The sequence below is a fragment of the Rattus rattus genome, chromosome 10, assembly GCF_011064425.1.
Source record: "Rattus rattus isolate New Zealand chromosome 10, Rrattus_CSIRO_v1, whole genome shotgun sequence".
Classification (NCBI taxonomy): domain Eukaryota; kingdom Metazoa; phylum Chordata; class Mammalia; order Rodentia; family Muridae; genus Rattus; species Rattus rattus.
This window is the reverse complement of record NC_046163.1, coordinates 59,993,195-60,010,242: the sequence shown is the minus strand read 5'-3', so window position 1 is coordinate 60,010,242 and position 17,048 is coordinate 59,993,195. Positions and strand designations below refer to the sequence as shown.

At 43.6% G+C, this 17,048-nt stretch overlaps 1 protein-coding gene across 1 annotated transcript in view; it reads right to left on the bottom strand.

Annotated features, from left to right (window-relative positions):
* Dnah14 (dynein axonemal heavy chain 14) overlaps positions 1-17,048 on the bottom strand; it is a 221,151-nt gene that overhangs the window by 139,594 nt on the left and 64,509 nt on the right. Inside the window, exons 29-35 of the mRNA XM_032914677.1 lie at positions 13,028-13,259; positions 12,553-12,606; positions 10,618-10,763; positions 8,935-9,003; positions 4,603-4,789; positions 3,465-3,541; positions 3,004-3,175 (exon numbers count right to left, since the gene is read on the bottom strand). Coding sequence (XP_032770568.1) covers positions 3,004-3,175; positions 3,465-3,541; positions 4,603-4,789; positions 8,935-9,003; positions 10,618-10,763; positions 12,553-12,606; positions 13,028-13,259 — 937 coding nt within the window. The remainder of the gene's footprint in view (positions 1-3,003; positions 3,176-3,464; positions 3,542-4,602; positions 4,790-8,934; positions 9,004-10,617; positions 10,764-12,552; positions 12,607-13,027; positions 13,260-17,048) is intronic.

Below are 17,048 nucleotides of genomic sequence, written 5' to 3'. Positions count from 1 at the left end.
TTGGTTTCAAGAGAGAGCTCCACTCCAACACGGCAGCAGCAGGGCACTCTAAACACATGCCACTCTCAGAAATCAGCAGAAACGCCCAGATACAAAAGAAATGTCAGAGCTAAACCACACCGTGGACCAAAAGTGCCACAGATGTTCAAAGGCCACACCAACAGCTGCGGGTACATGTCCTGCCTCACGGCACACGGAAAACTATCCATACATGTCTGATAGCTGGCCACAAGGCAAGCATCAACATGTACATGCATGTGCACGTGTATGTGCATGTGTGTAAGTCAGACAGTAACTTTCAGGAGTCAGCGCTCTCCTCTCATGGGTAGGATCAGGGGACTAAACTCAAACGGTCAGGCTCGACTGCAATCACCTCATCTGGTGATGCATCTTGCTAGCCCGGAAATTGTAAAATTTATTTAGACAAATGAAGACAGCAACACAGTATGCCCAATTCTATACAATTAGAGCAAAAGTACCATGTAGAGAAGTTTGTAGGGATAATCACGCACCACCAGAAAACGGAGACCTCGGGAGCTGGAGGAGTGGCTCAGTGGTTAAGAGCACTGCTCTTGCAGAGGACCTGGGTTCGATTCCTAGCACCCACATGGTGGCTCACGATGGTGTGTAACTCCAGTTCCAGGGGACTTTATACCCTCTTCTGGTTCATAGAAATATTCGTAGGCAAAATACCCAAGCACATTAAAATAAAAAATATTTTAAAGAGAGGATTTTAAATAAATAACTTAATATTCTTCCTTCAGGAATTAAAGAAAAACAAAAAAACCAAGAGTAACTGAAATTCCAAGTTAGCAGTATGAAAAGGTATTAAGGAGATGCAGAAATAAGTAAAAATGAAGGTTACAAATACAAATGACGGGTGACACGAGTTTTAGGTGAGTACACGTACACGAGTACGTGTGTGATGGTGGTGCCTGTTCTCACGTGTGCACACTCCTATGGAAGGCAGAAGAGATCTGTCATTGGCTGGGGCTCACTAAGTAGGCTCTGCTGCCTGGCCAGGGAGTCTGTTTCTAACTTTCTGGCAATGGGCATTGAGTGTGTGCCCAGATTTCTGTGTGACTACGAAGGAACAACCCGGGTCTTCAGACTTGCGAGGGAAGCACTCTATCAATTGAGCTATCGAGTAAAACAGCAGCCGCCACTGCTTTGGCTCGACTGAGAAAGGAGAAAACGCATATAAATAAAACTAGAGACCAAAATGGAGACATTATGATAGATACTCCCATAAAAAAGACTGTTAGATAGAGTTATAAGCGACTGCATGACAACAAATGAGAAAAAACAGAAGAAGTCAACAAATTTCTAAACATATACAACTTAGCAAGACTGAGTAAGGAAAAATTAGATGCCCAAGGAAACCCATAAAAATAAAGGATGAGAATGAATCAATACTAAAATGTTCTTCATTAAAGAAAAGTCCGGGACCAGATGGTCCACTGCTGAAGTCTATCAAGCATTTAAAGAATTAACACTAATCCTTTTCAAATGCTTCTTTTAAAATTGTGAAGAGGAAGAACTCTTCCAAATTCCTTGTTTGGGGCCAGCAATATATTGATATTTTTTAAACCATTTCAATAAGGGAAAAGATAAAGATTGCTACACTTGAGGGATGTGGCTGCACAAACCCTGAATAAAATACTAGCAAATGAGACCCCGACAGCACATTCAAAAGATGTTCCACTGGGACCTGTTGTGATTCACTCTGGGCAAGTAGGATGCTTCCCATGCAGTGAGTATCCTCACATGAATACAACGAGGGGCCAGAGCCATGTGTGTCTGTCACCCCTACAAACACGGGGAAAGCATCTGTGTGGAGGGAATTCTAGTCTTACAAACTTTCATCTGTACAAAAGAAAACCCAATGAACTAAAAAGGGAGAGACTTACTACAAAAGATGGAAGCCACAGAAAAAGACAGAAACATATTTCAAACATTAAAAGAGAAGCAAGGCGTTAAATCAAGCAGAAGTTGCATTAAATCAAAGGCTGGTTCGTTAAAAAAAGAATAGTGCTTAGATTGGACGGCTAGGTGGTCTGAGAAAAAAAAAAAAGCCTACCTTAGGAAAACACGTAACGGGAACGGTCTCAGAAGCATGAACTCCAAAGAATCAACTTTGTACTAATCCAGTCTAAAACAGGAGTGAGACGCAGGCGCTTGTTGCGTTGAACAAGGCTGCTCCAAGGAGACTCACGGTGACAAACACAAGCTTACTGCCCGTCCATAACGGAACAGTTCTAACCATGTATCTACTGTGATGGCTTTCCAGAGACGTTCTTGTGTTCCTGCACTGTCTATGCGCACGTTGGCCACATGCTTCATGTGTACTAGGAGACAGTATGTGGCCTGTGGCTGTCTTGTCAAGTTAATTTCATCTCCCATTGATGGATTAAAAGCAGCCATTATAAAGCTGGGGGGGGGAAGGAAGCAGCAGAGGCAGAAAGAGTCCGCGGGACAACGGGAGCAGGTGGAAGCAGGAAGGGCAGGGTGTGGCGGAGGGTGTCCCGGCTACCAGATGGAGGAGCCAGCTTTTGTGAAAATAATTTCGATTTTGTTCTTAAGGCAATGCCAGTTGAGCACTGGCTTTGCTTGGGCAATCGCACACGTCTTAGGTGAGCAACTTGAGAAGCCTTGTGGAAACACACAGAATGCAGTAAACACGCACGGGCAAAACGGTTAAACTCTAAGAATGGGGAGTCATCTCTGTGCTATTACAGGGAAACCCAGCATCATCACTTACGAAGGAGAACTCAGCACACAGCACCCTCCTATCATTTGTTCTTTCTATCAGTCACCGAGTGCTTAAAAGCTCCTTCTACTCCCCGGGGGGTGGGGGGGCACAACACGCCTGCAAAGTGCTTTTGTCCCCAAGTCTTGTGATCTACTCCCCATGAGTAGAGTATTTCAGACAGAGCCATTGTATTTAAACCCACACAGATTCCACCTCCAAGGGACCTGGTACTGCTTATGGGGTCTCATTACCTCCAAGGCAAGGTGTTGCGTTTTTGAAACTGTTATTCCAGGGAAAACATCTTCTATGATCCTTTCGAAAGGTAGGACATCTTCAGGAAGGAACTTTGACATACTGGCTTCCTGGATGGCCTCGATGATGATCAGCGACTCCTCTAGCTCGGAGAGAGGCTCCCCGACAGTACTGTTGCGGTTGAAGAGAGCAAGCATGGCCGGGTCAGAAGGCTGTTCCTCAAGCACTAACACCCAGTTTTAGGCATTTCCCCTTCCTGTTTATTATGCTTTCTAAAATGCTGCTCTTGGCTCAGTTTTGTCTTTTTGAGACCACAAGAGCCCATCAGTCCACCTTCCTGAGGTGCTCCGGCAGCTTCCTGATTTAGCTTGTCTCCTTTAATTAAAATCCCACAGATTACCAACCCACTGACTGGTATGTAGCTCTCTGAACCCAACACTAAATTCAAAATTCAACTGACCATTTATGCTCCAGTTTCTTCTTTTCTGTCATTATTAAAACTGTCTTCAAGGTCCTCATGCCAAAATCATAGTGCTCCTAAAATGCCGTAGTCAATATTTGAGTTACTAACAGTTTTCAAGGGAAAATAGAACATGCAACAACTACACGCATAATTAATACTCATATATTCTTTTTTCCTGCTTTTTTGAGACAGGGTTTCTGTATGGGGCCCTGGATGTCCTGGAACTCACTCTGTAGCCCAGGTTGGCCTCACACTGACAGAAAGCCTGAGGGATTAAAGGTGTGCACCCCCCACTGCTGGGCTTACAGCCATCTATCCTAGAAAAGGAGATATCCACACAAATCCAGAGACCTCAATTCTGCCTCTAGTGGTCTTATTTCTCTTCTAAGTTGGTGCCAAGAAAGTCCCTTTGCCCTATGTTCTGGTCTTCCCTCCATCCCTCCCTCTGTCCCCAGAATTCTGCTATGTGACCCAGCCTGGCCTTGAACTCTTGGTCTTGAACTCTTGGGCTCAGACCTTCCCATTGTCTCAGCCTCTCTCTGCAGTTCTGAGGCCTACAGGCTGCATCCCTGCACTCAGGAGACGTCTCTTTTAAGAGGAAGGGTGTTAAGGGTTAAAGTTACAGCATCTACGTTAGACTGAGAACTGGGAAGAGGAATTGTGAGAAGAGTACTAGGGGGAGGATGACCTTGGAGAAAATGCGCTTAGCTGTCCATACCATTGCGGGTTAGAAACAAATACTCAAATCCTAGAACCATTCTCAAAAAGGTGTGGGACTCAAGCCAGCAGTACCAGAAACAGAGCTTGGTGGTGCACTGACAGACAGACTGCCATCCAAGATAAGGTACTGTGTTTTCACAAGTCCTACAAATGACTGAGATGTAAGGAGAGCTGGGGAACACTGGTGTAGATAGAGGCTGACATCCACGAGCAGGGGGAGCACATGTGGTCCGAAATAACACGAATGTCATCACTTTCTCTAGACCTTGGTGGAAAGGCCTGGGACCATGGACACCTGGCTACTTTGAACACAGTAATTCCCATTTCATGGTGGGCCTGGTCTTGCTCATTCCTGGCCAATAGCAGAAATGTCTTTGAGTCTCATGTAAGTCTTTGGAGAGAGGCACTTCCTCACCTGTTTTGAGAGCTGCTTGTCAGCTAAATCATAAAGGCTAACTATCTTTCCAGACAGAGATTTTGAAGATTTGAAGCCAAATGAAAACAGAGTTACTTCAGTGATCATTTTGTAGTGGGGCACCATCATGGCCACTGAGCGAAACAGGGATTTTAAGTTGCTTGGGAGCTCAACCCGACCTCTGTACCTAAAGAGGAAAAGGAAAACAACAACAAACAATAAAAACCCTCCCTTGCTCTGCAGGTTTTCAAATTTGAAACTGTGTTGCCTCCAAAGAATTCTATTGGCTTTTTGTGTGAGCCTCACAGGGTGGTTTTTAACCTTTCACCCCATGAGCATGCTGGTCTAAAATACTCCCGGCGTCTCATTATATGGCCCCCTCCTGTCAGCTTTCTGATGCCTTGGTCTCCGTGGCACTTATTCATGTGTCTGATGAACCTGGCCTTCGGTCAGAGGCTTAATGTGACATGAGCCATGTGCACAGGGCAGAGATGTTGTATCTCTTCACAAGAGGCGGAGTCTGTGCAGCTCCATGAGATGGAACTCATGCTTGGCACCACTGTGAGAGCCAAGAACCTGTGGCTGGAGAGACGACAGATCCGGGACAGCCTCTCGGAATTGCTCTGCACACTGTTAAACTGACTCCTCGTGACTTCTCCTTGTAGACAGTGCACTTCCGCCCTCACCAGAGAAATGTCTTAAGAGAACATGGTGATGGACACAGAGACTCACAGCTGGTCTAGCTGCACAGAGTGAGAGACTGAAGAGCACTCAGTTGTAAGTAGACATGAGTACCACATTCCATACCTGGAGGCTTAGGGATTACAATGAAGAGCAGATGACAAGATTGGTAGAAGAACTCTGGGGTACCCCCAGGCCCCCTGAGCAGTCTGCTATGCCCGGGGGCTCTCCATTCTCCCACCACCTCTCTCCCTACCTCAGACCTGCTGATCTGGAATCATACAGCCAAAGAATACCCACCAGAGGCCTGCCACACCAGGACCATCAAGGTTAGGCCCCCTCCCAATACCTACAATAGAAACATCCAGGGTCCAAAACCATGCAGATGGCTAAAGGCCCTCGGAAGAGCACGACAGACAAGAGCCAGAGCAACATGACACCTTCAGAGCGAAGCTACCTACCCCACTGCAGCAACTCTGACTTGTCACAATCGGAGTACAGGAAAATGACCTTAAATTCAATCTTATAACCATGATAGAGGCTTTAAAATCCCTTAAAGAAGTACAGGAAAACCAGGTGAAAGAAATAAATAAAACTATTTACAACACAAAAATGAAATCAGAAGCCAGAAAGAAAACACAAACTGAGGGAATCCTGGAGATGGAAAACCCGGGGAAGAACAGGAACAACAGATGCAAGCATCACCAACAGAATCCGGGAGATGGAAGAGAGAACCTCAGGCATAGAAGATACAATAGGAGAAATGGATACATCCAAGGAAATGTTAAATCTAAAAAGAAATCCCTGACACAAAACATCCAGGAAATCTGGGATACCATGAAAAGACCTCACCTGAGAGTAATAAGAATAGAAGAAGGTGAAGAGTCCCAGCTCCAAGGCCCAGAAGATATTGTCAAGAAAATCATAGAAGAAAACTTTCCTAAAGAATGCACGAGTTATACCTGACTTGCCAACAGAGACTCTCTAGAGGGGCCTGACAGTTGTCTTGCAACCTCTGAAAAAACAACAGATGCCAACGTAGACTACTATACCCAACAAAACTCTCAATCACCATAGATGGAGACAACAAGATATTTCAAGACAAACCCAAATTTAAACAATGTCTATCCAAACATCCAGCCCTACTGAAAAATACAAGAAGGAAAACTCCAACCCAAGGAAGGCAAGTACATCCAAGAAAACACAAGAAATAAATAATGCTAGTAAAATCAAGGGACAGACACACACACACACACACACACACACACACACACACACACACACACACACTAACATCATCAACATCCAAATAACAGGAGTTAACAATCTCTCTCAAAACAAATGGACTCGATTCCCCAGTAAAAAAACACAGGCTAACAGAGTGGATGTGAAATCAGGATCCATCCTTCTGCTGCATACAAGAAACACACCTCAGCAATAAAGATAGACATTACCTCAGAGTAAAGGGCTGGAAAAAAGTTTTCCAAGTAAACGGACTCCAAGAAGCAAGCTGGAGTAGTCATTTTAATATCCAATAAAATAGATTTTCAACCAAAATTAATCAAGAGAGAAGGGAAGGACACTTTATACTCAAAGGAAAAATCTACCAAGATGATATCTCAGTTCTGAACATTTATGCCTCAGACATAAGAGCACCCACATTTGTAAAACAAACATTGCTAACACTTAAATTACACATCGAACCTCACACATTAATAGGAGACTTGAACACCCCACGCTCACCAATTGACAAACACTGAACAGAGAAATAATGAAACTAACAGACACTATGAGCCAAATGGACCTGACAGACATCTGTAGAATATTTTACCCAAACTCAAAAGAAAGCACCTTCTTTCTCAGCACCTCATGGACCCTTGTCCAAAATTGATGATATAATCAGTCACAAAGCAAGCCTCAACAGATACAAAAAAATTGAAATAGTGCCTTGTGTCTTAGACCACTAATAGATTTTTAAAAAGCGACTTCATGACAACAGAAACAGCAGAAAGCCTACGCACTCTTGGAAATTGAACAACTCTTTCCTCAATGATTTCTGGACCAGAGAGGAAATAAAGAAATGAAAGATGTTCTAGAATTCAGTGAAAATGAAGGCACAGCATACCCAAAAGGCACAACATACACCATGAAAGCAGTGCTAAGAGGAAAGTCCACAGCAATATGAGCCTCCACAAAGATTAGAAAGTTCTCACACCAGCAACTTAAAAGTACACCTGAAAGCTCTAGGAAAAAGAGAAGCAGGCGAGCAAACCAAAGAGGAATGGAAGGCAGGAAATAATCAAAATATACAACGGGAAAAAGAAAGCATCTTCAACAAATGGTGCTGGTCTAACTGGATGTCTGCATGTAGAGGAATGCAAAGAGATCCACGTCTCTCACCCTGTACTAAAGTCCAAGTGGATCGAAGACTTCAACATAAAACTGGATACATTAATCCTAATAGAACAGAAAGTGGGGAATAGCCTTGAACTCACTGGTACAGGAGACAGCTTTCAGAACAGAACATCAATGGCTCAGGCTCTAAGGTCAACAATTGATAAATAGGTCCTCATGAAACCAAAAAGCTTCTGTAAGGTACAGGAGACGGTCAATGGGACAAAAGGGCAGCCTACAGATTGGGAAAGGATTGTCACCGACCCTACATCCAACGGAGGGCTAATATTCAAAATATATAAAGAACTCAAGAAATTAGAAGCCAGCAATCCAAATGACCTAATTTAAAAACGGGGCACAGAGCTAAACATTGAGAAGCACTTAAAGAAATGTCCAAAGTCGGCTGCTGGAGACAGCCCTCGCTGGGTGAGGTATCCTAAGATGGCTGGGCATAAACTTGCTCTAAAACCATCGACTGGGTATTATACCACTCTGGGGATGTACCCCAAAGATGCCCTACCATACCACAGGGACACCTGCTCAACTATGCTCACAGCAGCTTTATTCAGAATAGCCAGAAACTGGAAACAAACCTAGATGTCCGTCAGCTAAAGAATGGATAAAGAAAATGGGGCACACACCTATACCATGAAGTACCCACTATTCGTCTATTAAAAACGAAGGCATCATAAATTTTGCAGGGAAATGGATGGAACTTGAGAACATCATCCTGAGTGAGGTAACCCAAAGGAATGAGGTCATTAAAAAGGATACGCATGGTATGAATTCACTCGTAAGTGGATATTAGCCGTGAAGTGCAGGATATTCATGGTACAAGCCACACACCCAAAGAAGCTAAGCAAGAAGGGAGGCCCAAACAAGGATGCTTGAGTAGCAGTTAGAAGGGGGAATAAAATAGTTACAGGAGGCAGATGGAGGAGGGAGCTGGGGGGGGGAGAGTATGTGGGGAGGGAAAGGGGAGTCAGGGTCAGGTTTGGGGAGGGACAGGAGAGATGGCCATGGGAGTGAGTGGCAGTCTGAACTGAAGTTTTAAAACTCTCATTCTTTGAGAATTCCATACATTGTTTCTGATCACACTCCCTCCCTTTACCCTAACCCTCTCCCAGATCCTCTCCTCATTCTATACTCACATTTAAAAAGAAGATTCTGGAGGGTGAATAAAACAACCACACCCACAGGTAGGACTTGAGAAAGGGATTTGATCTATGTCTCCCCCATGAGGCATCCAATACTTACCCAGGATTTACGGTGATCAGCACCGCGCATGACATATTGATCCGTACTTCTCTACCATCCAGCAGGAACCTAAAGGCAGTGAGGCATCCATCACTAAGGTCACTCCTCTAGGCCCAAGGATATCCAAACTCTAACGAATCAGGGGATGCTCTTAGGGCTGCATTGCATTTAAATCCAAACAAAACATACTTAAAACAACAATGCCCAGACAGGAGGAGGTGGCTGCTTATTGGAGCCATAGTTGAGCTCTGCAGGTATAGTGGATTGTGTCTAAAGATGTCTGAGAAGGTTTTGGAACTGGTGCTGGAAGGCATCTGCAGATGAATGGATTCACACAGGGAAGAGACCCTGGGAAGACCTCACTCACTGCCCTGGGCCTGGGAGACTCACCAGAACTGTGAGCATAGCATGGAGTTCCTGCTGGGAACAGTGCCCACTTTCAGCCTCCCTTTCTCCAGTTAAAACACACTGGGGAGATGGCTCAGCGCAGGCTGCTTCCTACAGACCCAGGTTGGTTCCCAGCCCCTACATGGTGGCTCACAATAGTCTGGGACTTCAGTTTGAGGGTAGTCAATGACTGTGGCGCACAGACACATAAATAGGCAAAACAGACAGAAAGCAATAGTGGATACAATCTCAAAAATTAAAAAAATAATATTTGGGCAACTGAGAAGCAGATGCTCTGCCAAAGAGTGGCAAGACTCTCTGGAGCTATTTCCTACTGAAGAGGGTAGTTAAGGCATGTGTGGCAGAGGGACCAGGATAAAACCAGGACAGTCCCTGGGCCTAACACTTTGCAGAGGTAAGGGTGGTAAGATGTGCCTTTCTGTGCTCCATCTCTAACCACAGATCCATAAGCCCTGGAATCTATCGACGAAATCCATCCAAGTAAAGCCACAAGTTAGCACCGTCAGTAGGGGTCAGACATACTACATTACTAAAGATCCATATGTATCCCCCAATCAAGGTGTGCAAGCTCCTGAATGAATGCATCTGAAGAGAAAACTTGATTATTGTTAATAATAAACATCAGTAACCATAACATATTTTATTGTGGTTTTTTTTTTTTTTTTTTTTTTTTTTTCGGAGCTGGGGACCGAACCCAGGGCCTTGTGCTTGCTAGGCAAGTGCTCTACCACTGAGCTAAATCCCCAACCCCTATTGTGGTTTTTCAAAAAGCACCTCAATCTAGAATGGTGAGACAGGAGGCTCCGGGAATGTAGACAGTACTTTTGTTTTTAAATGGGTTTGGAATTTTAAAAAAATCCATGAAGAATTAAAGAAAAAATATATATCCTTAACTTTTATTCTATTTAAGTGTAATATCGTATGCCGAAAGATTCTAAGATAGAAAAAATGCTAACTAGAATTTATCTGCATCCACTTCTGGGGGCTCCTGACAGCTCCAAAGTGTGAACGCAGGGCGGATTCTTTTATAGGCATTGAGATCACACACACACACACACACACACACACACACACACACACACAGAGTTTGCCAGAGGAAATATATTTTTCATCCTGGAAACATATATTTTCCCCCTTTCAGGAGGAACATACAGAGAAGGCAGGCGTCATTCATTTCGCTATGTGCTAAACAAAACCACCACCAGAGCCCAGCACTTACTTAAGAAAAGCACGGAACACTAAGTAAGCCTGAAAATTAAACCAGTAAATGAATACCTGACAGAATAGCTGTCTTTGGCATCCTTGATCATCAGGATCTGGGAGGCAATGACGGAGAGGACTTCTATATCGATTCGGTTGAATTCATCAAAACAGCACCAAGCTCCTGACTGCACCAACCCGAAGAATAATTTCCCAATTATCTTAAAAAGAAGAAGGGCTGATTACAGAAACTACAGGGGAACTGCATACTAAACTGTGCGTGTTCTTCTCATCTTACCCAAACCAAGGAGATGTCCCTTGCATTTCTCACTCCATACAAAGTTTCGTAGTTGCTCAGACTCAGTTCACAGCGGTTTCTTTTGAAAGCTTACACTGAATAGCGAACTCCTGTTTTCCAGGGTCACAGCAGGTGCAGCTGACCGCTAACTGCGCAAAGCTGTTTAGGACTTAGAGCGGCACCGGGCTGAGGTCTTTATGACCACTTTTGCAGCAGATGGGAGTCAAGTGTCAGAAGCAGGAGCAGGCAGGTTCCTTGTGGCTTATCTTGGGCTACAGGTGAGGCCAGTGGTGGGGTTTTAAGGGATAGGGAGGTGGGGGAAGAAGGTAACACGTGGTTCCCAGGAGCTTAGCGGGGTTATTGAAACAGTTGCAGTCTGTTAAAAACCCTATTGGTGTGAAAGATAACATTTTAAAGATCTTATTGTAAGCACTCCTCTGATATTCATTTTTCTGGACACTTTGACTCTGTTGGCACCTGTTGAGCTCTCTTTTGCTATTCCAGCTCTGCCTGCAGTAAAAGGACTCTTCAGTTCGCCCCACCCCAGATGTCTTGAGGACTGCATGGGTCCTTTGAGAAAACTACAACACAGCCGCAGCTGATTGCCCCAGCTCCTAATTGCACGGGGCCACGTTTAGAAGTTTGGGCCAGATTTTTTCTATCATCACAAGTCATTGTGACCCCTATCTGTAACAATGTCCACTGAGGCCAGAGGGGAGCGCTTACCCTGACAGACTGGCAGAGGAACTGCTCTGACTGATACTGAAAAGGTGACTTTGTGATTGGTCCACACAGAAATCTCTATGGCTGTGACTGATGCTAAAGGACCACAACCCTTCCAGGGGGCGGGGTGTGTGTGTGTGTGTGTGTGTGTGTGTGTGTGTGTGTGTGTGTGTGTGCACGCGCACACAGAAAATCAGATTTCATCTCAGGAAGGTCGGAGCTCTAATCAACACGTAAAAGAGGCCACAGAGTTGGGGATGCAGGGATGTGGCCCCATTTTACAGCACTTGCTTACCATGAGGGGGCTTAGTTCAGCTGGAGGAAACAAAAGCCCCAGACTATATCCCTTGGAAACTTTGAGTTAAATTTATAGCAGGTGCATAGGGGACATCAAGTTTCAATAAAAATCTTTCAAGATTTATTAGACCTGTCTTAGACAATTATCATTATTATTTTTATAATTGTTTTGGTATTAATCATTGTAACTTCTTTGACTTTAATAATTATCTTCTCAATAAGTAAATGTTCAGGGTAAGAACTTAAATTTGTAAGAAAGACATATCCTCAATTTTACACACACACACACACACACACACACACACACACACACACACACACACATTCATGCTTTGGTATGTAAGATTTTGTTTAAAAAGAATCCCATTGTCATAAAAATGAAGAATTATTACTTAAGGAATTCAGTTGAGCCATTTAAAGAAAATTAACACTTTTTTTTTTTTCAAAGCTGGGGACCGAACCCAGGGCCTTGAGCTTGGTAGGCAAGTGCTCTACCACTGAGCTAAATCCCCAACCCCAAATTAACACATTTTAATTTTCAACTAGGTTCTAGGCTTCTATTTTTCTACTCATTAAAAGAACTAATAGTATGTATACTCTTATCAATGCATATTTTATATTTTTCTAAGTTTTTTCATTTCTCGATGAATTACTTTACATGCACATTGTTTGTATATATGCTTAAACATTACCTTATAATCCAAATCTTCAAAACAGTTGAAGACCACGCAGTGTTTACCAAAGCTCTGGGAAGCAAAAATACTGTTTTAGCATAGTTCTCCACAAAATACTCCATGAAAAGTTAGACTGCCAGGGTAAGACAGTGTTTCTATTAGTATCTTTTGAGAAAAAAAATATAGTATAAAAGTGATTTATATACCAGGTCTAGGAAGGAAAACGGACCATCGTGAGAAACTATTTCTCCCCTCCTCCCACACTACCAATCAGCTCGTACAGTAGTATTCTGGGTAAATTCAAAGACAATTGGCTTAGTGAGATCCCAAGTCCTCTCCCACATTAGGCATTTGAGGTTTAGTTGTTGGGGTGTATCACTTAATGAACATTAATCAACTGAAGGAAAGAACATCTTAACAGCAGGAATAGTGTAAACTTCGGATACGATTTAAAGTCTGTATGACAGAAATTCTGGGTACAGAAGCTACTTACTTTCGACAGGTCCTTCACAGTCTCAGTTTTTCCGGTACCTGCGGGCCCAGCGGTGCAGCCTCCCAGGTTGAAGTACAGCGCCTCAGAGAGGGAAAGCCAGCACCGTTCTGTGAGGGGGGTGATGACCAGCCTCGGAGCACAGCCCAAGTACTCATAGCCATAAACAAAACTGGTGTTTGCCTGGATGACGTAACACAGCTTCTGCTTTTCGTTCCATTTGTACTGCAGATGCCTGGAAGCAATGCCCGTGCAGTATTTGAGCAAAAGTGTTTTTCCCACAGGGAAACCATCATTTTAACACCCTCATACTAAGAAGCAGTAATTAAAAATCTCCCAACCAAAAAGAAAGCCCAGGCCCAGAAAGATTCGGTGCAGAATACTACCAGACATTCAAAGAACTAATGCCAATACTTTTCAAGTTATTACACAAGATAAAACTGAAGGGACATTTTTCTAAATTCTTTTTATGAAGCTGCCATTACTCTGATAGCAAAACCATACCTGGATTAAACAATAAAGAAAACTGTAGACTGATAACCCCTTATATAAACATAGATGCAAAAATTCTCAAAAAAAAATGCTTGCAAGCCAAAGTCAAGAACACATCAGAACGTGTCATCTCTATGATCAAGTTGGCTTTGTTCTGAAGACACAGGGACAGTGTGGCATGTCTAAATCAGTAAATGTAGTCCATCAAATAAGGGGACTACATCACCACCATCACCATCATCATCATCGCCATCACCATCACCACCACCATATCATCACCACCACCACCACTACCATCATCATCACCACCACCATCATCACCACCACCACCACCATCATCACCATCATCATCACCATCATCATCATCATCATCACCATCACCATCACCACCACCATCACCATCATCTCATTAGCTACAGAAGAGTCTTTGTGAAAATCCAACACTTCTTCATGGTAAAAGTCCTAGAAAGGCTAAGAATACAAAGAGCACACTTAAACTTAATGAGGCAAATTTATATCAAGCCCACAGCCACCACTGTCCTAAAGGGAGAAAAATTCAAAGCATTTCCACCAAAATCAGGAACAAGGGAAGGTTGTCCAATCTTTCCTCACCTTTTCAACTCAGAGCTTGAGGTCTTAGCTAGAGCAATAAGACCCTGGAAGGAGATCACAGGGTTGCAAACAGGAAAGGAAGACGTAAAAAAAGAAGTCTTTATTTACAGATGATTGTGTACATCAAAGATCCTAAAGATCCCACCAGGAAACATCTACACCTGATACATACCTTCAGCAAAGTATCAGGATACAAAATTAACACGTGAAAACCAGTAGTTTCCTATCTATAAATGACAAGTGGACTAAGAAAGAAATCAGGAAAACAATACCTTTCACATTTGTACAACCACTTTGGAAATCAATTTGGCAGTTTCTCAGAAAATTGGAAATAGTTCTACCTCAAGGCACAGCTATCCACTCCTGGGCACATACCCAAAAGATGCTCCACCATCCCACAAAGACACTTGCCCAGCTATGTTCATAGCAGCTTTATCTGTAATAGCCAGAGACTGGAAACAACCTAGATGTCCCTCAACTGAAGAATGGATAAAGAGAATGTGGTACATCTATACAATGGAACACTATTCGGCTAATAAAAACCAAGACACCATTAAATTTGCAGGCATATGGATAGAACTAGAAAATATAACCCAGACCCAACAGGACATTCATGGTATGTACTCACTTATAAGTGGATATTAGCTGTAAAGTACAGGCTACCCATGCTACAACCTACTGACCCAAAGAAGCTAACAAGTAGGGCCCAAGGGAGGATGCTTGAGTCTAACTGAGAAGTAAGTAAAATCGACATCCGGGGTGTATGGAAGGAGGGAACTGGGAGAGAGAGCTGGTGTGTGTGTGTGTGTGTGTGTGTGTGTGTGTGTGTGTGTGTGTGTGTGTGTGTGTGTGTGTGGGGCAGTAATCTCTGGGTCAAGCTAGAAATCTAGACAATGGTGAGACTCCCAGGAATCTATGAGGGTGACCCTTGGAGTAGGGGATATGGAACATGTAACAATCAACTCCTGTAACCAGGCAAGACTTCTGATGGAGCGATGGGGACACCAACCCAGCCACAAAACCTTCGACCCACAATTTTTCCTGCCAGTAAGAAGTGTAGGGTTACTGAGGGGCAGAGCAGTGAGGAAATGGCCAACCAACCACTGTAGGCACAATGCTATCGTGCACTGTGTAAAGATTATTCTTTTATTATTCAAATGCCAATTTCTTTGCCCCCAAGTCTTGTTGCAGGACGATGTGGCATCGTTGCTTATTCCGAGGATCTCCTGTCTTAAATTTGTGTAAACATTTCTTCCCACCTATTCTCTGACTTGTCAATAAAAAAGGCCCAGCCAATGTCTGGGCAGAAGAAAATAATAGGACTGGACTTCCACCAGCCAGAGAAAGTGAGAGGAGAGAGAGAGAGAGAGAGAGAGAGAGAGAGAGAGAGAGAGAGAGAGAGAGAGAGAGAGAGAGAGAGGATTCTCCACAAGGAAGGGAATCTGGGAGAGACAGTATGGAAGAATACCTGAGGCCAAGAGAGCCAGACCAATATTAAATTCCAAGTGTCTCAGAGATTTTGACTAGGAGGTAGCCAGATTAGTTTAGAATAGACTATTAACTGCCCAGTTATTGTGTTGTAAAGTTTATCAAATAAATCTTATAGTCTTTGTCTCATTCATTTGGGAGCTAGCCAGGGATAAAGAGAAACTGCCACTTTAAAGAATATATTTACAGATGACTGGCCCAACTTAAGTCCCATGCAATGACAGACAGACAGACAGACAGACAGACAGACAGACAGATGAGAGAAGGAGAGGGAGAGGAGAGAGAGAGAAAGAGTCTCATTCATTTGGGAGCTAGCCAGGGATAAAGAGAAACTGCCACTTTAAAGAATATATTTACAGATGACTGGCCCAACTTAAGTCCCATGCAATGACAGACAGACAGACAGACAGACAGACAGACAGACAGACAGAGAGAAGGAGAGGGAGAGGGAGAGAGAGAGAAAGAGAGGGAGGAAAGGAGAGGAAGAGGGAGAGAGAGATGGAAAGGGAGACGGAGAGGGGAGAGGGAGAGGGAGATGGAGAGAGAAAGGGAGAGAGCCCACCCCATCACTGTCAATAGTATGCTCCTATATTTGTAGACAGGCTAGCATAACAGTCCTCTGAGTGGCTTCACTTGGCAGCTGATGAGAACAGATACAGAGACCCACAGCAAAACCATAGGCTGAGCTTGGGTAATCTTGTGGCAGTGTTTGTGGTGGGGATTGAAAGAGTGAGAGTGGTCAAGGACACCACAAGAAAACCTACAGAATCAACCAACCTGGGCATACAGGGCCTCAGAGAGTGAACCACCAACCAGAGACCTAAGGGATGGACCTAGTCCCCCTACACATATGTAACAGATGTATAGCTTGGTCTTCATGTGGGACCTCTAACAGTAGGAGCAGGGACTGTGTCTGACTCTGTTGCCTGCCTTTGGACCCCCTTTCCCTAACTGGACGGCCTTGTCAAACCTCAATAGAAGGAGATGCAACCAGTCCCACTTCAACTTAAGATGCCATAGCAGGTTGTTATCCATGGGAGGTCTTCCTTCTCTGAGGAGAAAGGGAGGGCACATTAGGGAGACAGTAGGTGAGAGGGAGGGACTGGGAGGAGAGAAGGAAGGGCAAGCTCCAATCAGTATGTAAAGTAAATAAATTAATGAAAAAAAAGAAGAGTGTAGAAATAGAGAAACGATGAGGAAAGAATGCAAAATCTAAATAGAAATAAGAGGGTTTAAAATTCTTTTTTAGTTTCACTGAAGAACATGATAAATATCATTCCATTTCAAAATTGCTGAAAGTAAGTTCTTACTATGAAATAAATGAGAGCACAGGTAATAAATACACGATGCAAAGAACACTGAACAACTACAAAAACAAACACAATGCGTTCACAACAGTCTCAACTACAACAAGGACAACCCCATTCACAAC